Source organism: Anopheles moucheti, chromosome 2 (assembly GCF_943734755.1).
Source record: "Anopheles moucheti chromosome 2, idAnoMoucSN_F20_07, whole genome shotgun sequence".
Lineage (NCBI taxonomy): Eukaryota > Metazoa > Arthropoda > Insecta > Diptera > Culicidae > Anopheles > Anopheles moucheti.
The window spans coordinates 39,106,191-39,128,874 of NC_069140.1; the positions used below are offsets into that span (position 1 = coordinate 39,106,191).

The 22,684-nt window shown below is 44.0% G+C and overlaps 3 protein-coding genes and 1 non-coding gene across 8 annotated transcripts in view; 2 read left to right on the forward strand and 2 right to left on the reverse strand.

The window, feature by feature from the left end:
• Positions 1–209: 209 nt before the first annotated feature.
• LOC128297266 (uncharacterized) lies at positions 210–2,708 on the reverse strand. Its single transcript, XM_053032876.1, has 3 exons — positions 2,294–2,708; positions 1,209–1,566; positions 210–1,149 (listed from the first exon to the last, which is right to left on the reverse strand). The coding sequence occupies exons 1-3, from the start codon at positions 2,614–2,616 to the stop codon at positions 277–279; spliced, it is 1,554 nt and encodes a 517-aa protein (XP_052888836.1). The 5' UTR covers positions 2,617–2,708; the 3' UTR covers positions 210–276.
• Positions 1,744–1,816, forward strand: Trnak-uuu (transfer RNA lysine (anticodon UUU)). Its single transcript has one exon. It is a non-coding gene; the product is annotated as a tRNA-Lys (tRNA).
• A 2,250-nt stretch (positions 2,709–4,958) lies between the features above and the next one.
• Positions 4,959–10,461, reverse strand: LOC128297267 (zinc transporter ZIP13 homolog). Of its 5 annotated transcripts, none has more exons than XM_053032877.1 (4): positions 10,329–10,461; positions 7,741–8,402; positions 6,262–6,804; positions 4,959–6,193 (listed from the first exon to the last, which is right to left on the reverse strand). In XM_053032877.1, exons 2-4 carry the CDS (start codon positions 7,952–7,954, stop codon positions 5,859–5,861), a joined length of 1,092 nt encoding a protein of 363 aa, XP_052888837.1. In that variant the 5' UTR covers positions 7,955–8,402; positions 10,329–10,461; the 3' UTR covers positions 4,959–5,858. The 5 variants fall into 5 exon arrangements, with proteins under 5 accessions (XP_052888837.1, XP_052888842.1, XP_052888841.1 ...); XM_053032882.1 differs by lacking the exon at positions 10,329–10,461 and adding an exon at positions 9,978–9,996; XM_053032881.1 differs by lacking the exon at positions 10,329–10,461 and adding an exon at positions 9,595–9,613.
• Positions 10,462–12,168: 1,707 nt separating this feature from the next.
• LOC128309953 (M-phase inducer phosphatase-like) overlaps positions 12,169–22,684 on the forward strand; it is a 107,957-nt gene continuing 97,441 nt past the window's right edge. Inside the window, exon 1 of the mRNA XM_053046469.1 lies at positions 12,169–12,550. Within this exon, the coding sequence (XP_052902429.1) occupies positions 12,169–12,550 (382 nt within the window). The remainder of the gene's footprint in view (positions 12,551–22,684) is intronic.

Consider the following 22,684-nt stretch of genomic DNA (forward strand, 5'->3'; position numbering starts at 1 on the left):
TTAAAAGAATATTTATTAGATTACAGAACTCAGGTCATCTAGTGTACGTGTTGTGTTAATCATTTTTCATATTTGTTAGTAAATTGAAAATACGGCATTGCCGTCATAATAGAAATTAAAAATTTGTTAGTAAATTCTCGTTATTTAATCTATTCCTTTGTAATTACCTCCATAATGATGTTGCTTCTTTTAATTTTATATTTCATACATAAAATATAATAGATACCTAAAAATCTATTATTTACAACCGCTAAACTGAATATTTAGTTTCAACACTTAATTTGCACTTCCGGACACGTTTGCCCTCATCCCACCTGTCGGCGGTATAGCCCTGCCGAACGTCCAGTTAAGCCACGGAATCAACCGGGCGTAATGTTTCTTTATCTGCGATCGCCTATTGTTCCGGGTTGGATTCACTTTCGGTGGCGTTCGACGTCGGTTCCACGCATCGTACCGGTTGGATACGGATATCTCCGCCACCTCGTCGTACTGCACCCGATCGGTCAGGTTGTACCGGTGCAAACGTTCATACAGTCGCTGCTGCTCGGGATCGTACAGTACCGAGCTGGCGTTCAGTATCGTACCCAACTCTCCTTTCGACCATTCTGTACCCCCGACACGTACTTTATCATCTTGCGCAATGCGATCTTGATCTTCATTAACGGTCTTCGGTACGCTTGTTGTGGACTTCGGCGTTAAGGGTAGCGGTAATTCCTGAAGCGTCACCTCGGACTGTGTAGGAACCAGGAACGGATGCAGCACGTGACTTTCGGTGTTATTGGAGTGTAACACCAGGTACGGATGGAGCTTATATTCTGTCGCTGTATCATTTTCAGGTGGCACGTGCACATGCAGTACCGGAAGTATAATACGCAGTGGTAGCTCCAGTTCCGGTCCAGTGACGTTCAGGTCGGCAAATGGATCTACATCGTTGCTATAACCGCCTGTGCGTTCACCACCGGAATCATCTTCGTCTTCGTCTTCCTCACTGTACGGTCTTATACTGTCGTTATCCTCTTCATCCTCTGCGTGGTGATCCGACTCGTCCGAGGCATCTTCGTAGGGTTTGGTATCGTTCACAGAACCTTCTTTCGTGGGTGGTGAATTTTTTTCATTCTCCACCAATGTAGAGTTGAGAAAATTTTCCAACTGAAACACATAAATCATATTGCAATGTTTGCATTTCCCAAATACGGCATTAAACCCACCTCACATTTTCCACACGGCCGATCGTAGAATGTGGACAGTACGGCCGCCTTCACGTACGCGTACTGTATCAAGCTCCAGGGTGGCTGTATTATGTACGAAACGCGTGAGCAACGGTCGATGACGTACACCTGGAATTCCCGCAGGCCGAACAGCGAAAACGTCCGATTCGCGTTCAGACGATTCGGATAGACGGTGAGATTGTACTCGCCTGCCAGCGTTTGAACGGTAGTGAAGAAGTTGGCAAAGTCGTAATTTGCCAGCTCGTACCGTACGCGGTGCAGTGAAGCACTCAGCAAAAACCGTACCTCATTCCGGTACTCCTGCTGACTGTGGAACATCTGGTACAGATTGTGATAGCTGTTAGGAAGAGATGAGGGGTTGATTAAGAGCAGAGCAGTGAAAGAGTGTGTTACACAAAGTGGATGTTAATTTTGCTTAATGTGCTCCGGATCCGGATGTCGAGATCCGAGATGAAATGTTATACATCAAAATTTTATATGACGCGCATTAATTCTAGCGCCCATTTCTCCAGCAGCCCGGATAGCTCAGTCGGTAGAGCGTTGGACTTTTAATCCAACGGTCTGGGGTTCAAGTCCCCATTCGGGCGTGAGCATAAACTTTTTTTATGTTTTTGTTGTTATACCCGTTTTTACTTGTTACTGTTAGATCATGTATGTATGCAGTATCACCAGCTTGCGAAACGCTAACAAGAAGTACACAGATGAAATCGATCGTCTTTGATCAAGATTGTGGGTATGTGTACAGTAATTAATTAGCATGTGCTACAGCAGCTCATTCATCCATATTTCCCACTCTCAAAACATTCGTTTCGATCCGCATGAACGTTTTTAGTTCAGTGTTCGCTACAAAACTATGAATAGAAAGAGTCAAACATCATATAAACCAGTTTTGGAATTTGTTTTGGACAAACATTCTGAAGATTTGTTCTTGAAACTATCGGGCGAGAAATCATTATACACATCGGTGCATTACGATCATCAGTTAATTTCCCGATGATCACGTCCAGATAAGTCACTACCATACTAACAGCACCATTATAACTGCTACCTTCTACCCTACTTACTACTTAATCTGCTCCCGGTAGTCGATCTTGTTGTAGAAGATCGGATCACGATCGGCAAACACGCGCGGCGTTTGCACCGGTTTCGGCGGTGCAACATTATACAGGACTGTTATTTTACCGAAAAAATCATCCGCCCCATCGCCGAACTCACGCTCCAGTAATGGCCGGTCCAGGGAACTGCAGGTTTCCAGCTCCTCACTGATGCTCATTTCCTGGGCCACTCCCGAACCACCGCACAACACCAGCAGCAGTCCAAAAATCACATGCAATCGGTAGATGATCGGCATGTTGCTGCTATCACACGTTCGGGTGATGCCGTTCATGACCCCCAACACATCCACACTCCGTTCCGGTATCAACAATGTCGCACCTTACGCACTTCCTCAATCGGTACCGAAGCGCTGTGTTGATGTTGTCGAACGATCGCGATTGCCCCCGTGAAACCAGTCGATCACTTGCAACTGAGCAAAGCGGAATGGAGATGCGTTGCCGTACTGCGCGCCGCTACACCGTACAGCGAACTAGAGCGTGAACGGGTTAGGGCACCAGAGGCACCAACTATAGATCTGCGCCGTACACAGCTTCTTACGGATGGAACTTTCTCGCTCACGCGCACCTCCCATCTCTTAGTGTTCCGTGACCACCCGCATCAACTGGAGTCGGCGAGGGTAGGGGATCACAAAGCAAAGACTGACCAAGGCGATATGCGCGCATCTTCCCAGAGCGCTAGCCTGTTCAATCCCGTTTCTGGTTTCTGGAGATGGTCCAAGAAGATGCAAGTTGTGTGTTCTAATATCTGGTTTGGAGCGTTGCTGCTGCCCATTTCTCGCTGGATTTTCCAGAGTGCGCGGTGGGACCAGAGTGGATCAAGTTACGCATGGCAGCGTTCACGTGTTGCGCTTGCGCGCGTAAATCCTAAAAGAGCTTGCGGTGAACTCTGGTAAGGGATGAAGAGGAAAAATAAACGACACACACTGTCGGACGCTCGGGGGATGGTCGTTGTTGATTTGTTTGTGTGCCTTTTACTTCTCTTATCCGCATGTCGGTGCAGCAACATATCACCACGGTGAACGAGAGATAGGATCGTTCGAAGCGAACGCGTTTGTTGTGCCTACCTGCATCGAAGCACAACGTCCGGTTACTGAGGGGTTGTTGTTGTTGTTGTTGTCCGTTTTGCTTTTTCAAGCACCACAATTGCAGTGTTCGCCTTTGCGAGTGCTGTGGAAATAGAGTTACTTCAAGAATTCGGTAATTCATGTATGACCTCCTGCCCGTGCCGCTCCGAGATAATTGCGACTCTTTGAGTCAGGTGCCTCACATAAACTGCTAAATTGGCCCCAAAAATTGTAGCCATTCGGAAACGGTGAAGTGTTTGTCGATTCCGTAAGAACTCGAAAGGGTACAACAGTTGTGCGCAGTAGAGACAGATTCGCAGCCACTTGTTGCAACTGCTCCAATTCTCAGAAGATGAGCAGAAGAAAATAAAAGCATTATTATAGCAAAACAATCGCTTCAACTATTCCTCCCTTCCTTCTTTCGTCTTGACTGGGGGGTTGCACCATCATCCCCCCGCTGATCAGGGGTAGGGACCACGCATATGTAGTGCTGCTGCTGCATCTCGTGTGCAAGTGTGCATTACCCCGGTCACCGTCAACCGTTGGCCGTTGCTAGTTCATGGAAAGTCAATTCGTACGATTAAAAACACTGCTGCCGGTCGTCCGTTGGCCGTTGGACCCTAATGGTGGGGAAGTTTCAATTGCTCTTCGATTGGCTCACATGCGACACTGGAGATATGATGCGTGCGGTATGTGGGAGCTAGGTTTCTGTTATTACTCGTTGCTGTCTGTGCCATTCGCTGATACATAGTCAATTACCCTTACGGCGTTTGTTTAGTTTATAGCTGGTGTATAGGAAGCAATTATAATGCAAATACTAACAAAACGACTTATTTCCGTCACTCAAACCGAACTATAATTGATTTCAAATGACGGACCAGCTGGACAGAATCATATGCGGCGTAAAACGAATTGTAATGCAAATAGAAAACCAGAATCATATCGAACATACAGTTCAACAGAAATTGTTTGCCAAACCCTGACTTCTGGATCAATGAGCGCTAAGAGCCACCACAAAAAGCGTACCTACATTAATTCCTCTGAATCAGGCTCCCATCAGAGGCTCTGATTCACTGTTCCAGTAACAATTTGCCACTAATGTTAATTGCACCGTTAATGTTGCTATTTTAACATGTTCCAAATGTTGGCTTGTAACTTGTAATATAACAAAACGAACAAATATTCACAAGGAATGTTTAACCAACGCAAAAGACACACGCTACTTTTTGGTCTCAAATGCACTAAAATCCTTGTAAATATCGGTGGATAATGATATCATTTTTTTCGTTCGTACAGCATTAGAATATAATAACCAATTTACTTTCTTTCCATCATAGCCTGTTTGAATAGCGCAATGATCAAACAACCAAATGATTAGAAGTTCGAAACCCTCTCTAGGCGAAGGTGTTAAGCTCCCCCTATTCGTTTTGTTATTTTCTGTACAAATAAAGTTAGCTGTTTTGGTAGGATACTTATCACATTATGTTTGAAATTGTGATATTCTTCCCACTTTTTTAATGAAAAAAACCGGTAACTTTAAGACCAATTTCCTTTTCATACTGGGATGCATTTATTTTGCCAATTTATGCTAACCACCAAATCAACCCTTCGCACCATATGAAGATGGCACACGAAAGCTATTTTATCACAACCTCTCTGTCTCTTGTTCTAATCAGGTGAATCACCGTTGAACCTGCTTCGCTTTTACTACACAATAACCTAGTAGTCGGGAAGCTCGAAAAAATAATACGACTAGTAATAGTACATATAACAATACAATAGTATTCAATCATAATGGTGATCTTAATTTTGTTTTTGATGGAGAAAAAACATATTTCAATATTTGTTCGATATATATAGTGCGAGTAACTGTGGTAAAGAGCCGGGAAATGTGTTTCCTCCATAATTGGAGACAATCAGTAGTATATCAATCTTTATATGGCATCGTCTAATTTCGTTTGTGATTCTATCACGCAAACACACACTGTTGTCCCCGGAATTGACTTTACATTATTGCTCTCCTAAGCTTATCAATCCAAACTTTGAGCGTCGAAGCACACTTTCTGTGGTCTCATTTTATCTTACTGCTACGAACAGTGTGTTTTGAATCACTTACACGTTTAACTTACTGCTTAACAACTACTAAACATAATTGTGAAAGACCTTAAAGCCATTCGTGTTCCGATGGGAACGTATCATCATCGGTCATATTTACAGTCGTGTTGGCACCCGCTAAAGGGTGAATCAAATTCGTCACCTCTAACCGTAGTGTGGCGTGTGTTTGGAGGTCGAGTGTAAGTCGTTTTTTGTTTTTACATGACAAATTAACAATATCTACATACTATAAACGATCGCTTCCTGATTTGAAACAGGTTACTATTTAAAGGGTTTTTTTCCGTCGGTAACCAGCCGTTCACATTGTTTGTGCCGCACACACGCGATCGCTTCCTCTAGTGCTCCAGATAGACGGTCATAAACGCCATCAGTCCGATACCGAGCAGCAGGGCGGCAAACTGTTTGAACGATTCCCACGGATTCGATTCGTCCAGCAGATCCGGTAGCACCGTTACGAGTGCAATGTGCAGAAAGCCACCGGCAGTGAATGGTGCGATCCAGGAGGTTTTTGCCTCCAGTGCCGTGGTAGCGCCGCTTCCACCGATCGCGACCAGCGCTCCCAGCAAACCGGCACCGGCCGTAAGTAACTGAGCCTTGGCGGCATCCCAGCGGCTAAAGCCGGATCGCAGCAGGATCGCAAAATCGCCCACCTCATGAGGAATTTCATGCACTGTTAAGATAGAGAAGGAAGATAATGAATTTAATGATCTCAACGATAAACCGTCCTATCAAGCTTACATAAAATGGCAAACGTTGCCAGCAGTCCATGTTGTAGCGAAACCAGGAACGACCCAGCCACCGCCAGTCCATGCGTGAAGTTATCGATCGAGTTCGCGAGTAGATTCAGATATCCTGCCACCTTCCGGTGGCCTGCCTCATCTCGTGGCTTTTCGCTCGCACTGTTGCCCGCCAGGAAGCATCCGTTCGGCACGTCCTCAATATCACACGAACCCTTCCCATCGCCACCGCAAAGACCGACGAATCCTTCCGGGAGTTTACCGCCGCTACGGCGCAACAGACAGGTCGCAATTTCAACACACTTCGGCTGAGGATTTTGTTCGTCGACGTTCGCGTAACCGGAAAATATTTTTTCCACAATAGTGAACAGCAACAATCCGGACAGTACCCACAGACCGCTGCGCAGTGAGGGGTGGCCATCGGCCGTCGAACTGGCGGCTATCTCGTGTTCCCACGTTTCAGGCAGCAGGTGTAGAAACACATCACCCAATAAACCACCAACGGCGAAGCTAAGGAGTATCTTCAGTGTCTTCGATTCGGCCGCTAAAATGAAACAAAGAGTGGAGAGCAGGGATGAGCAAAAGAGGTGGTAAGTGTAAAGGGGGTGAAAAGATGATCTCGTTGTTCACTGCAAGATGGCACGTCGCTGTTGACGTACCCGCGGTTGGCGATGCACGATGAATCAATAGAGATAGGGCTGTATAAACGGGTGCCGTTGGTGATGATACGGCTGTGAGTAAGTGTGTGCGCGCAATAAACACGATCAAGGGATACCGATAAAGGGGTCATAAATTAATTCCTACCAGCTTCTTACACCTTTTCGGAGCAGGGTGCACTGATTGTTAAGACAAATAGAGTGTCGTGCAACAAATACCTTAGACAGATCGCAAAACGACATGATCATGATTGATCATATTATTGAACTTAATTGAATTGATTATTGAATTGCAACTCAAATCTTAGCAACGCTTATTAACACTTGAACTACCGGATCAGTCATTTTTACCAACTATTAAAATTTAAAATTAAACGTTACTGAAGCAAAACTTTATATCTTTTCTATAGTACGAACTATAAAAAATATTTAAAACATATCTTTGATATTGGTTACAATCACCAATTTAAGAGCAAAACCGATTGCAAAGCTTGTGAGTTCTAGTGATAATCTTATACGACCCTAACGTAGTCCATACATGACTTACACAATTATTCTATAGTATGAAGTTTAAAAAAAATCAAAATCTAGCACTTTGAAAATGAATATAAAATAATCATCAATAAAAAATGCTAATTACATTATTCATTAAGGTTAAACTTGTTTGCCACTGCCAATGCATGACTTTTACAGATCTTTTTCGTAGTGCGCACTATACTATAAAAACGATATTAGAACAACCCATCAATCATCAATAAAAAAATCCGCTTCAAACCCTTAGTACTTCAACTGTTATTGCACTAAAAACTAAAACACACACTTACGATCACTGAGCTCCGATTCCTTGCCATTTTTGGTCGCATCCGGTATGATAAACATGGGCAGTATGCCGGACAGTCCGATGAGGGCGGATCCGAGCAGCGAGTATACCCACGGCACATACCCGAACGAACCGATAAACTCCGGCACGTACTGATGCATCTCCCGATACAGATAGACGAGCGTATCGTCCAGAAAGCTGTTCGTTATGTTCATCATCCTTTACAGTCTGCGGTGTGCGGTATTCAAAACGGTTCCCGATCGCAACACTGATGCGTTTGTCACACGTGGCGCACCACTTTTGGACGATGGGTTGATCTGGTCAAAGCTTTTAATTCCCGCAGTCCATTCAGTGGGGTAGCAATACAATAGATACAAGAAACCCTGGTGGGATGATTTACGCGCTGTCACTGCTAATTCCAAAGTTGAGAGAGAATATGATGATTGCCACTGTGATTCTACTGCTCCTGTTGATTGCGCACCAAGAATTTCGACTGTTTGTGAACGCAACGGGTTCTATCGTGGCGCATTTCCACCGAAACCAATCAAATGCGAAAGAATTCAATGAATTGTAATTAGCAGCTTACTGGCGGGTGGTGGTAACCAACCGCATGGAGTTGTGTGTTTCGGGGTTGTTTTCTCGTCCTCACACGCCACACGCGTTCACCTGTGAAGTAAAAAATAAACCCAAAAAAGAAGAATTATTAGCGGTTCGGTGGAACTGGACAACAAAAAACGAAATAATGTTCTAGAGCACACAACACAACACCCCAACCTTTTGCGAAGGTGAAAAAAAGAACCGCCGAGGTTACAACCGGAACCGGTAAGAGAACGGGGGGTATACACAAACACACGTCTTGTTCGGTTGGCTTGTTCTTCACTAATGACACTACCAGCTGATTTTGTTGCCACTCTTATCGATTCTGTACGCAGCCAACATCCCCCCATAGAGTAGGGGTGGTTCCGATACACAAACGTGCACGCAACACACACACAGAGGGATGATACGGAGAAATATCAGCGTGTGTCTGTCCCGTACGAACGCACACAAAATGCCCTTTTGCGATGCAAGCGAAAGTGATAAGAAGCCCGGGACGCGCTTCAGAAACATATCGTTCGGGTTGATTCCCTGCGCACACCTACCTCTCCGTTATCCATCGTACCATAACGCAGGTACTGATCCCGATGGGTGCTAGGGAACGCGTAATAACTTGCCCTATTTAATCTTGTCCGAAATGAACTCTTTTGTCACCCACTTTACATCACTGCTCGATCGTTTCAACAATGTTGAGGATGACTTCATCCGGACAAGTTCTACTTGTTATCTGCCTGCAGCTCACCTCGAATATCTCTATTGCTGTATCCTACTTGTTACCGTGTTTACCGATCTGTAGACAAAATATCAATGATGCCGGATCATGGGCGCTTGCTAGTGAAAGACCGTAAAACGTGTTTTTGGTGGCCTTCAATGTCGCGTCGAACGAAGACGGAGAGAAGCAAATCGCGGTTACCATACCGTGTGTAGTGTGTAAAACCACCTTTTTGTCTGTGTGCACGCAGTTAAACCATGTAAAACCAGACTAGTGGATTGCGCCTATTGCTTATTGCGCACTAAAAACCATTTCTTCCTTTCCTGTGCCACCATCCGTCACCGTCACTGCCATATGGTTCCGAGTGTGTGTTGGGAAAACATGGCAACCATTTGCTGCCATTCTAACATTCGCACCACATGTGATTTCTTTGTTCGCTCAAGCATAAAACCATCTAGTCATCATCGGTACGCCCTATCGCCCAACCACACAGTGGATTGTGTTTGTATGCGTGTTGGAGATGGTTTTCTACCGTTTTCTATGACGCACCGTACGATGGTTTTGCTTTGTTCCCCCGTGTGCAGTGGTTTTTTCCGGCGTTGATAAGCTGCCATGACACACCAACCATTTCGCACCATTCGTAACCACTATTTTACGCCTTATCATCATGAACGCTGCCGGATGGTTTCTGAGATTAGTAAATAGTATTGGAGGCGGTTGTAGGTGGATTTCATGATGATTGCACTCGCAGACGATAACGGATGCAAGTGTGGTTGGTTTTTGAGATTCAATTAAAAGTAATACGACATTGCGTGACGTGAGATGTGCTTCAATTAAATTTTTCCAGAATTGTTTTCTGATGTTTACTGGATTGATGGGTATAAGGTAACCGTTAGCCGGTAGACTATTGATACCGTAAAGATTTACTATACCGTTTGTGGTAAATACGCGTTCCGTTTCCTAGAACGGTATTGTCGTCCTATAGAACGATATGAATTATTGCGTTTGAACAACGAAATCGAAAAAAAACATGATATCCTTGAACCATGTCACTGTTCGCTGTACGAGTTCGTTGTAAATAAGGTATATTGCGCGTTCGATCACAACTCACCAGTACGGTGCGTTTGTGACACAGGGGCTTGCTGAAATAGCAATTTCTCTCAACAAACCCTATTGAACAACGAGGAAATTGGAATGCAACTAAACCCAATTAAACACGGAAGTTGGATAAATGCTTTACGTAAACCTCCCACACAGCATAATCACTCACCGGAAATACATACCTTCGCAATAGTGAGCTCAATGTCGTTTTACAAGCAAAATTGCTTTATATTGAGGTTACTGTTGGCAAGCTATGGAGTGCAATTTCTATGCGGATTTACAGTGACTGCATTCAATCTGCTTTGGTACTTTTTTATATACGAAAACTAATGGTTTGTTGTGACAGTACAATCCAAAACATCTGTGGAGGGCAGCTCAATTGAAGTTAAAGCGCTACCCAAGTAACGTTCTACTGATTTGACAATTGCACAATTAGGCGGTTTATATACGGCAGTTCTTGCGTAAATTTGTAACTGATCGAATTCGGTAAAAATCGATATATTAATATTTGTATATACAGTTTACAGTTATATATATACAAATATGCGAATAAAACAAATATATACATACATATATACAAATATACAGGCAAATATACAGTAAAACATTGCTTATACGGGCAAGTGCGGACCGGCCACAAGCCGGTTAATCGATTTCCACGGATAATAATTCTTCAGTTTTGTACGTGCAATAATTGCAGTTAAAGGTAACAGGTCAACGTTAAAAATTTATGTGTTTAGTATTTGAAATTTGGGATATTTTTCAGGGAGTTCAGTTTGACAAACTTTTTGCAGAAAATTTTTAAACTCTTCTTGGGCCACTCGGTTAACGGTAAAAACTTCAAAATTATTGCTCCACTACTAGCTGTCATTTTATAACTCACGGATAATCCACCGCCGGTTAATCCGGTCCAGGAAAATCGAAGTTCGACTGATCCTTCAAAGGTGTGCTCGAAATTGTTTGCTGGGTAGCGGGTTTTCATTTGACAGACCATGGGGGTCTTTTGTATTTACCGTTGCTTTAATTAATTTGATAACTTTGTGCAGTAGATAAAATGTTAAAAAAGAACGGTAATTTCAACATATAATTAGACTACACTAAGTAGCAGAAAACATGTTTAAACGTAGAAGCATAATGCTTAGTCTGAGACAATTACCGAAAATCAGCTGATGTTTCGCGTGTCAGCTGATCATTCGGTCATTTAAAATCGTTTCCTTTGTGTTGATGCCGTTTTTAAATGGCTTCTGCCGGGATGCCAGCAAGTGCAACAACATGGACGTAGAAAGAGTATCAAGTGTTTAAGGCAGTTAAGGTGAAGTACAACTTTACTGTGATAAAAGCATTGTAGTCCAATGAGGGATCTGTGAAGCTTGTTAATATTAGTCAACTAAGCACACAACAATACAGCAAATTTCAGTTTTCTTCTTTTGTCGAGATTGAGTGTCAGTGTAGTGAAAACGGGAGCTGTATGCACTATTTGCGCCAAATGTGTTGTCATCGGCCGCGCTTTCTTCTATCAAACAAATACCTGTGCTGTTCCCGGTGAAACTCGTGTAGAGTTGAAAGCTTCCCCAATCTTAAGCAAACGGAAATGATTTACTGGAGCCTTGGTAAAACACCACAGTAGGCTCAGGTAAGCTCAAAGATAGATGGAATCCGTTCTATAGTTACGGCCGCACTCACAGTGTAGTTTGCTACGCCGTTGTGGCTGTTGTATACACATCAATTGTTAGCAAGCAGACGTTAGTTTTGTTTTTCGTGAAACTTTTTTTTTGTATACTTCTACCTATTTGTAAGACATTTTCTTGCGGAGTGATGTGATGTACAGAGTCTGAAACCCGTTCATTTTGTTTTACCTTTCAGTTAACTTCCTAGTGTACGGACTGTACCTCCGGCAGTTCCCCAGTACAGACAAAAAACAGCTGCCAGTGTAGGGGGATTTTTTTCTATTCATTCTACACGCATTATACGGTTTGGATCTAGTTTTACACCACTTTTGGTTCGGGATTGCAAAGTAACGAGATGCAAAACAGTACGAATGCCGTCGGCGCTAAGACGCAGGATAACCGATCAAACGATGTACTGAGAGATAAGCTAGCTGAAGGAAACAACAACACGCCAATCGAGAACCAGAACAGCTTCCAGACGAATCCCTCTGATGCTGATAAAAACGATGGCAAGCACCATACCGGTCGAGGTGAACGGCAGACAGACGATAAAACCGCAGCTTGTAGCTTCGAAACACCGACGACGAATAGAACGGTATTCGGGTTACGAAAGTGCTCGACAAAGATCTTTGGCCTATCGCCCGTTTCGGAAATTTCTGCCGCATTGCAAGAATCTGGGCTGGACACACCGCGGATAGTACGCCACGACAAAACGCGACCGATCTGTTTGAGAAAAGGTACGTACACTTTACAGCATTCCGATGTACAGTGGCCCGGATGGTTTGCGTCTTGGGTAAGCAAGCATAATGCTTGTGCTTTTGTTGTATACCGCAAGATGTCGCTCCTGGTAATATTGCTTATGATTTAAATGTAAAATCCTCATGCCAAGGGTCTGGAATCGCACGTGGCTGAAATGTTTGATTTTATTTCAAAATATCTTCCCTGAATCTGTTAAGGATGCGCTTTGTTCGATTGATGTCTAAATGTTTGCTGTGCTGTACAATTATTGTAAATATATTATATTCGATATTCACCACTGCGTGGTGGTTTGTTGGTACCGGGGCCGGTTTTCACACGTGGGGTTCAAAATGCCGTCTGAAGCCCCGTACGCTGGATTAACTATTTAGCTATATGGGTAAATTAAATCAAGAATAAGCCAGATATGGCAGGTTTAGCTCTATTGAGGTTGATGTGCCGTTAAACAAGATAGTTTTGTTGGAAGCAAATGTTCGCCTAACGACGGTAGCACAAATCTTGAACTGGAACCATTGTTTACATTGTCATTCTGCTCCGTAGCAATATATGCCCACGCACCGTCCCTCACACGTTCGAATTATTTGCCCCTATTGCATTTAGTCGAGGGACGTATCCTTGCTCGGTACGATATAAATAGACCACCCCTACTAGCGGTAAGTTCGATCACTGCTTTGTGTAAAGTTTTCCAACCCATTCACGCTCGAGCTGCTGTGTTTGAGTAGCAGCTGTTTCCTAGTGGAAAACCCCTTTCAATGTTTGTGGAAATTTTTCGCTATATAGACACTTTTGTGCTGTCACCAGTGTCACCAGTTCGTTGTACGTATTGTACACCAATAACGGTCACTTCATGCTACTTTTTTAGATATTGGTAGGCGCGATAAAATGGGTATGGACGACCAGACTTTTCGGTGATTGAAGGAAGATATTTAATAAAATTAGATCGCTTTTTTATTCAACAAGAATGCATACAGGATACAATTAGGATAAAATACACATTGGATGGAAGACATGTCATGACTTCTCCGTATCATGAAAGTAAATCCACCTTCCTATTGAAAGCAATCCTTTTTATTAGGATTATTTGATTCGTAGCTGTTATTAAAGTTTATGCCCGAACCATAAAAATAACTGTAACATTCAAAAAAGTAGATCATTATTGGACCTTGAAGGGGTTTCCTGATATATGCAATAGGGGATATCAGGAGATATTTTTATATCTTCATCTGCGTGTAACAGGGTAGAATTTTGCAGCTTCGTACGACCATAGAAGGTTATAGAAATCTATTTATACTTCGTCCTGATACGAATGGACAGATCGATAGTAGAAACACCCCTTCTCACCATTATGTCTGGTATTCCATTCTCGAAGAACATGGTTTTTACTCTCCACGGATTTGAGTGATTTAAACTGTTCAAACTATCAGTAAATATAAAATGTTCATCGGGAGGGCAAGCATTTATTATCAATACAGTAACTTGGAGAATGTTTTCAATGACATGCTATATAAGCCAGTACCAATGATGCCTTCTGATCAGAATGTTAAAGATCATCGTCAGTATAATTTTGAGTTGCATTCTCAAATGGTTATACTTTTCACAATAATGCTGGGAATTGTCGTCCTGTGAGTGCTTTCGATCTTGCTCCTCACTCAACATGGTATTTTTAATTAACTTTGAAGATGCATCTTCTTGCTATTTCACTGTTCTTCACTCTCACTACCTTGCCAGATTGCATTTGCAATGCAGATCGTCCTGTGCAGTGCCCTTGACGTCCTTTTGACGTACCAAATGCTTGTCGCCGCTCATCACTCAGTCTGGTCACATCAGTCACATCAGCCGGAAGAAAATGCAAATGCACCAGAATCCGGATCTTTTTGGGCGCCAAACTCTCTTCTCTGGCAGATTCTGGCTAGTAAAAAGGGAACAGTTTGTGAAAAAGGCGCAAACGCCAGTAAACCAAAAAAAAAAAGATAGTTTAAATACCCTCTAAACACGATTCGTATGTTTCACCGCATGGAACAAGGCGACAAGGTTTTTAGCCGGTGAAAAAAAATCCCGATGTATAAACGTTGCGGTATCTTGATATTTCTTTCCCATTTTCTTGCGTGGCCGTTTTTATGCGCGCACCGTTTTCCTTTCGGTTTTGGCGAGCGGGCAACCCTCGTCAGGCTCGGGCGGGCAAAATCCTGGCGCTACACACTGCTTACACCCCTGGCTGGTTGCGCACGGGGATTATTACCGGTTATTGCGAATCCCTGGGTTATCGCGCACGTTCTAAGGAACCCGTCGGCCCTTTAAATTTTCTTAAAAGGTCGTCCCTTCTCCCAGGTTGCACTACACTACGATGCACATCTCATCGTCTGCTGTGCCTTTAGGTTTGTATATAAGCCAGGATTCTTGATCGTTTTCGTACATAGAACCCTTTTTTTTACAGATTTTTCTTCCGGTTTGCGACAGCTACTGGCCGATGAGCCGAGTCGGAAGGACCGAAAGGACGAAAATGCGCGCGCGCGCGCACACACTCTCTTGCACGTCGGAAGAAGCAGAACTACCGGCACCGGTACTGTTGGAAATGCGCGCCGATCCGTCCCATGGGGGGTTTTCCTTGCACAACGGGGAACGTAATAGGACATTTTGGTGCATGTGTGTGTTTGTGAGCGTGAATGTATGTTAGCGCGCGCATTTTCTTCAAGGCTCATTATGGGTACGCTCCAGTGACTTTCCCTTGCGGTCCTTACGGAGTGGCATATCGCCTGTACGTATGGTGAATGCATTCGTAGATGGCAATTTATGCTAGCGCACATAATAGACTGCCTTTGCCGTAACATTCGTCTCCCCTCTTGGGTCCTGCCGCTTGAACCAAGGCACGGCAGGGTGATGTTGGTAGTGTTGGTAGCCGATCAGTTCTCGTCCGTAAGCGCATTTATAATTAAGCATGAGTGTTGTGAATAGGTACATAGGATGTCTAGCTGTAACTAGTGTAAGTGTAAGGCGCGCACAGTTTTTATTCGCGCCACCATTGCCTAGACCACCATTTGTTGGTGCAGGTACATTTTTTCTCGTTTTTTTCCAACCCAATTGAAGGGGCCGTAGGACCCGCATTGTGTTACGGTTCAGGGTTTAGGGGTTTTCCCCCCTGCGATCGGTTCTGGGCCGTTTTGGGTTTGTTACTTTCGGCGCGAAACTATCCCCTTTGGCGCCAATTGCTTCTTTCGGGAAAATGTGTGTTTTGGCGCGCAATATAATTGTCTTCCTGTGATTTCATCCTGTAAAATGATAATTTGGCAATATTTGCCGGCATTGTTTATGCTTTACTGCTCGATAGGGATCCGTTTTGCTTTATCAGAACCATTTACATCGAGTGACTGAGTGTTGAGCAGCAGCTATTTTCTCGCCTGTAGTGCCTTTTTTTGGGAATTTGTACGAATGCACACGAGCCTCGGCAGAGAACAATAACTGGTCCTTTAGTGGGTTAAGGTTTTTGAATGGCGCCCCCTCCCTTGGTACAATACCCGATTGTTCTCCGTTACAATCGTAATTATTCCATTCCATATCCTGCATACAAGTATTCGGTACCGGAACAGTACGCGCCTTTCATCCCACAATCAAAATGCAAATGCATAGGAGTTGCGTTGATTGCTCCTTAGGGTTATTACGATTGATTAGAGTTTGCGAGACTGTCGAGCAAAGGTCCAGTTCACTCGCATCAAGATCTTTCAGAGGTGAAAAATTCTGACGATCGAATAGACCCTGAGCGCGTCGTGTTTAATGGTTTGCTCTTTACGTCTAGAATTCGTTCGATGCGAGATAGTGGCCGTACTCCGTATCCACCTGGTGGAGGACCGTCATCGTGGGCCTTTGACCCGATGTCAGCGACGGACTGTTTTGTTTAGTTGGTCGAGATCAAGAAGTCACTCTAGAAGTCAAACCGGAAGCGTATGAGCCTTGCAGTCGGTCGTGCTTCGCTCCAGTTCCTACCGGTTGCGGTTTATATGCACCACCGTTCCATACGTAACCTCAAACTGTGGGTATGTGTGTGGGAGAGAGCCAAAATGTGGTACGAAAGCGTGCGAAAGGTGATGAAGTACAGTGGAACCCGTAAAACCCAACATGATTGGTGGTACAGTCCGGAACAAAAGGGAAGCGATCGGTAAAATTGCGAGCACGAGCCAAAATCTTTAAGAAATATTTCTTCTTCCAACAGTTTTTTTTCTGTAGCACAAGAGAAAGGAGAGAAGCAAGGATAGCGGGGGAACGGCGCGGAGTATGTGTTTGATGAAGTCTTATAGAATTGTAGGTTTGCTTTGGGGTTTTGTGTGCATGAAAAGCTGTTGCTGCATTGCTTTCGTACGCACTTTTTCGCAATTCGAGGCGCTAAGGACAAACAATTGGTGCGTTGCAGTTGGTGTTCCAGATTTATGGCCATTGATTGCAACAGCTGTGTGCCGCTGCGGTATGCTTGCGGTATAGAGCCGGCTAATTAATGCTTTAAGAGCACTGGATTGAATGATGGTCAAATTTAAATTCATAGTGATACAGATTTATTTGTAATGACATAATTCTAGTTTGACGTCCTATCAAAGATTCTTTTCTTTGGTATCTTATAACTTATACGCTGAATAATATGTACGATACAACATCGGTATTAAGTAACAGATGCAACAAGTGTTTTTCAACAGTTCTCGATAATTTAATGAGCCAAAAAACTATTGAACCTTCTACACAAGTGTTTGAAAGTGAGGTTCAGTTTTTTCCTATTTGAAAAAGGTTAAAGTACATCAGCAAGCAACACTTGGCAACTGGAACTCCAAACACCGTTGACCGGCTTTGGCTCGTGCGCAAGTAGCGTGAATTGGGCCACACATTTGGTACGCTAATGACGCTATGAATTTCGTGTTCTACGCGTTGCGCGTAGTTATTTCCTATATTCCACTTCACATCCTAGCGGTCGTCCAATTTCTTGTCACGGCAAGTGTTTTTTTTTTGTTCTGCTCCATCCATTCGTCCCAAAAAAAACAAGGACTTTAGGTTGGACTCATCCTTGAATTTCCCCTGTGTATGTTTTCTCGCATTGAGGAAGGATGGGTTTCCCGATGTTGTTACACCGTGGTCAACAAAGCGTGATCGTCAGGGCACGTGCCCGATAAGCGGACGAAGGCGGTAGGGCCGTACACTGGCCCATGAGCGATCCTCGCAAGGATCTTTACAATTTGGAAACTGTTGGTTAGATATTCATTTATGCTGCCCCGAAAGGAGTAATTTAGTGGGAATGGGAGTACCGCAAACTGGTATTCCCCTCAGGCTGGAATGGAAAGAAAGGTTGGTTTGAAAAAGGAAAGAAGAATGTACGCGGGAGGCTTTTTAGAATCAAGATAAGCTACGTAATGCGACGACTACCGTCTGGGGCGAAGCAGTCGAAGGATAATAAACCTTTGGGAAACTTCCGGGGTAGCACGGAAACGAAAAGATATCGCGCGGTGAATAAACTTTGAAACAACACAATACTCCTGTTTAAGGTAGGGGCCAAATGTTTGCTTGCTTATTTTTTTTTGTGGGAGCCAAAGTTAGGTGTCTTACACTCTGAAGTATTACTTCATGTCGATCACAAGAAACTGTATCCATCTGGACAAACAAAGAGAGGCACGTGCCAAGAGTGAGCGCCAGGAGCTGTGTGGCGTAGTTTGCAATGATACGATGGCTATAAAGTAATTAACTCATCCTTATCCTTCGCTGCTTCCCGATCGGTGCGTCATGGTCTGAGGAGTCTAGAATAGCCTTGAAGCGTAAGAGACTCTGAAACTTATGAATAATTAAACACCGGCCCGCCATTCGAATCATCTTCCGCTTGGCCTTGTGCCGTCCGGGAGCGGCGCAAAGCCACTTTACGCTCCACGTCTGATCCTCGTGTCCTGAATTTTTCTGATCATCTGTAACTATTGCCACCGTGGTCCTACTGCATAGCCCTTCTCGCTCCATTGTTCGACCTATTTCGGAGAGACTGCTATTGGCAGCAAAAACGATGAGAGTAGAAACAAAAAATTAAACAACGAAAATGTAAATAATCCCACTTCTCTGTTCTTTGTAGACATATCGTGCAAAGGGGTAGTACGTACGGTTTCGTGACCTCATGCTATCCCGTCAGCGCACAAACGTATTGGGGGATATTTCGTCATACTTTGCCGTGCGTCCTGTGCCGTCCAACCGGCATCACATCGACGCGACATGGTACCTCGTGTGTAAGGGTGTGTAAGGGCCGGAAAAAAAGGAGTACAAACTGGCAGGACACGATACGGACCTATATAAAAGTGGTAGCGCTTTGCGCCGGCGCACAGCTCACAATCGCACCGAGGAGAGGGTGAGAAAGTGCGCCAACGTGACCATATGTTGAAATTATCGACCGGTTGGTCGATTCGACGACGCGGCCCTGTATCCAGTCGCGCAACAGGGACTTGTACACCCTGTGAGGTTCCATGAATCGGGGAACTTTGGAAGTTGAAACCGTGGTGGCACCAAGAATTCTTTGGCACACCGTTCGGGTGATGCTGTTACCAGGTTTCTATTGCTCGGAAACCATCGAGTACCATTGAGGTGGGGATCACTGTTGGGCCGGGTGGTTTGGGACGTGCTGCGATAAGGAAAGGGAAATATTGTGTATTGCTGTGTGAGGTGTGCCCTATTGCAAAACCTTCATGCTGGCGTGGTACTTTTGCTGATGTTGACAATGTGAATGAATTTGCGAGGTTTGAAGGAGGGAACCCTCGGGAAATATAGGCACCTTGAGAGTCGAAGTCGAAGGGATTGTTCAATGTTGCAGAACAAGAGCAATCAATGCATTCGGTTGCACTCGGAACGGGGCATATCAGAAGAAATCAAGCACCTAGATCTTCAACCCTATAGTGGCAGCTTTACCTTTCTACAAGTTTCCTCAGAATGGGTGCTGTTCTTATTGGTTTGAGCAAAAAGAAACAAAAAATTCTATAAATAGCAAATCTTATATTCTTGGTAAATGAACGGTACTAATAGAACAAGAATTATCTTCACCGATCCTTACTACCGTGCGTTACCAAGGATATGAAGATCAAGATCAATCTGATCCTTTCTACTATGATTGTTACAAGAACCTTAAAATAACCTTCATGTCAGCTCTTCTCTACTGGTTGGATAACCCCGTCTTAGTTCTGGGTTTTCCGTTAGATTGAGGGTTCTTATTTTTAATATTTCCCTGCGTTATTTTGGGTATGTTCTATACGCATGCTTACCACGTTACCAAGCGATCTCAGCTCCTTGAACACTCCATTGCATGCATTGACGATTGACGCAAAGCAGAAACATTTTCGGTAGCTACTCGATCTTTCCTTATCTATGGAAAGCACTTTCAGGTCGTAGAATAGAGTGCTGGTGATGATTTTTATTTCTCCAACGCCGTAATGGAACAAATGGAATAGATTTGGCGCGTGCTAAGATTTGTATCGGAATACCTTACCACCGGGTGAAAACAGACGGTACGACACACTTTGTAGCGATCGTATGTACCGGGAGTGGGAGAGCGGGGGCAGCCCTAGGACACAATGGAAGGTTCCGACTCCTTGCAGTTGCAGTGCCGAAATAGTTGAAACGAGGGTGTGTGTGCGCGCCTTAAGAAAACGGAAAGGAAAGCTGTCAGCTGTTCACGTCGTCCTCGGAAGGGCACGCGCCAAGAATAAGTTTCCTTCACGGTTTCTTGACTCTTGCCGTACGTCTCTGTGTGTGTGTTTGTGAATGTATCAACTAAAGCCAAGGCGTGTAAGATAGGAAATGAAATTTATTACAGTTTTGTTTTTGTTCGTAGCGCTGTTTGGTGAGCTTAATGCAAGGATCACGCTGGGGCAGTCAGGAATTGGTAGCAGGGGCGACATATGTGCCGTTCTTGGCCGGGTGTGGCGGGAGTTCCCTTTTTTAATACGGGAGCAATGAACCTAAGGTTTTTGTCCTTTCGCTAGCACAAACCTACCCCAAGCGCAGTGTCGTCTGTGTTAGGGGTATAAAGGATTTTCATTCTCGCTGTCCGGCTCTAGACCAACAGTGAGCGTGATGTTTCTAAACTTTTTTTTTCCTTAAAAAATTGCCATTCGTCTGGATTGTTTGTAGTTTTACGTTTGCATCCAGCACAATCAGGCATAGCGCATACAGCGCAACTCCCCACTGTTCTTCCCGGCTGCACTTAATTTAATTTACTTTGTTCGTAGACAGGGAAAATATGCTGCACAATAAGCGCATTGTACACATTAGGTGGTCATCGCGATTCACGCCAAAACGAATTATTTGAGGTATGTACGATGCGCATTGCGCTTAACCGATCCCTCTTGAGGGTTGTAAAAGTGGAACGTCTGTGGGATTAAAGTGTATCTTTTTCTTCTTACTTTTAGACCAAATTGATGAGCCTGAATTAACAAACAAGGAAAACCCATATGTCAACGTATCTTTTAAGGCCAAATCCAAACCCCTCATATCTTACACTGGCATAGCTGTGAGGAAAATTAGTACCAGTATACAGACAAGAAGCTTGAAAAGTGGGAAAACATATTCCCTTTTCGAATACCATGTCCTGCTAGCTCTGGGTGTCCTGAAATTAGTCTCCGGATAAACTTCCCTCCGTACACAGCCGGGTGAACGTGTAATACGCTACCGTGCCGTTTCTTTACTCACACTCATTTCCCGCCACGCACCGGTCTCCGGTCCTTGCGCAATGTTTAATCCCAATTCCTTCGCTCAAAACTTTCTTCCGGTAAAGGTAAAAGGTAATGGCCATAAATCGGAAATAAATCTCCCGTTTCTTCTCGGGGAATTGCATCGTTTCCAGTCGTCGCTCTTTCGTCGGTTGAAACTTTTGATCCGTCCCCTGCGCATACGAGCGCTAGACTGACTAACTGTCGATGGATGTCAAATCAGGCGTTGGGAAATGTCTTGAAACCCCGAAAACCGGCACCTTCGGAATTGTCGGATGGTAATAACTCACCACCCCAAAAATGCGTTTGCGTATGAAACGTTGACGCGGGGCACGAAGGGAAAGGCAAGAAAACGAAACCGTCACTCCTCAGGACTGCCCAGCTTGGAAATGCAGACGACCGTGTGTGTAGGAAGGGTGTGTAATGTAGCAGCATGTTAATATTTCTGCTGTGCATAGCATTATCGGCGATGGCGCAAGGATGCAATGGTGGAACAGTTTTAAGGGATGCAATGCCCTTTTCCGGTTCCTTCAAGGTTCCTCATTTCCACCGTCGTCGCAACGTAGGACGGCTTCTGCGATCGGTGAACGATCTCGCACTCGCTCAGCATGTTTCCATTGTTTAATTAAATTTAGAAACATGCTAAGAATGGGTAGCACAGTTTGTGTATGTGCTGCAATAGGGCCTTGTGTGTGTCTGGCAAGAAAATTTGGAGAGTTGTTACCATTAGGCAAACAGTTTGTCGCTTGTTTTGGTTGTTCTTTACATCGAGAGTGTTGTTGGTTGTATAACAATTCGGTATTTTGTGATTGGCTTCCAATCAAACATTGGTAAAATCGAACTCAAGTTGATTTCCTCGTAAGAAATGGTATACCTTAGGGAAAAAAGCGAGCGCTCTCAGTTGCTTTGGTGCAGCTGCAATTGTAGCTTGGGAGGGTGAAAAAAATGTTGTTACAGTATCGATATTCGTTCGATTTCTTACAATGGGGGAGAAGAAAAAAAACTGTACACTCGGCCCCTGAATACCCTTAAACATGAAATCTCAGGAAATCTCACCAAACATATACACTATTGGTTTCCATTTTATGGCATGTTGGCTCTTGACGGAATTTGGTGCTTAAAGATACGGAAAAGAACATAGCAAAATCAACGACTTTACTTCGTGAAGTCAATGACATTTTCAGCAAGAACGCGTTTTTTTGCCAACAAAAAAAAAAACAAATGTTCTAGACCGAATGAAGAGTTAATGAGCTGCTGCGCTTGCACTGATCAAACCAAACGCAAGCGAACCCAACGGAAACGGACTACTGCAAAAAAAAACGACTTCAACCCGATAAAAGATACAACGAAAAACAATCACCCAAAAACGGGATTGATTTCGCAACGTTCTTTGAAGCTTTAAGAACGGCT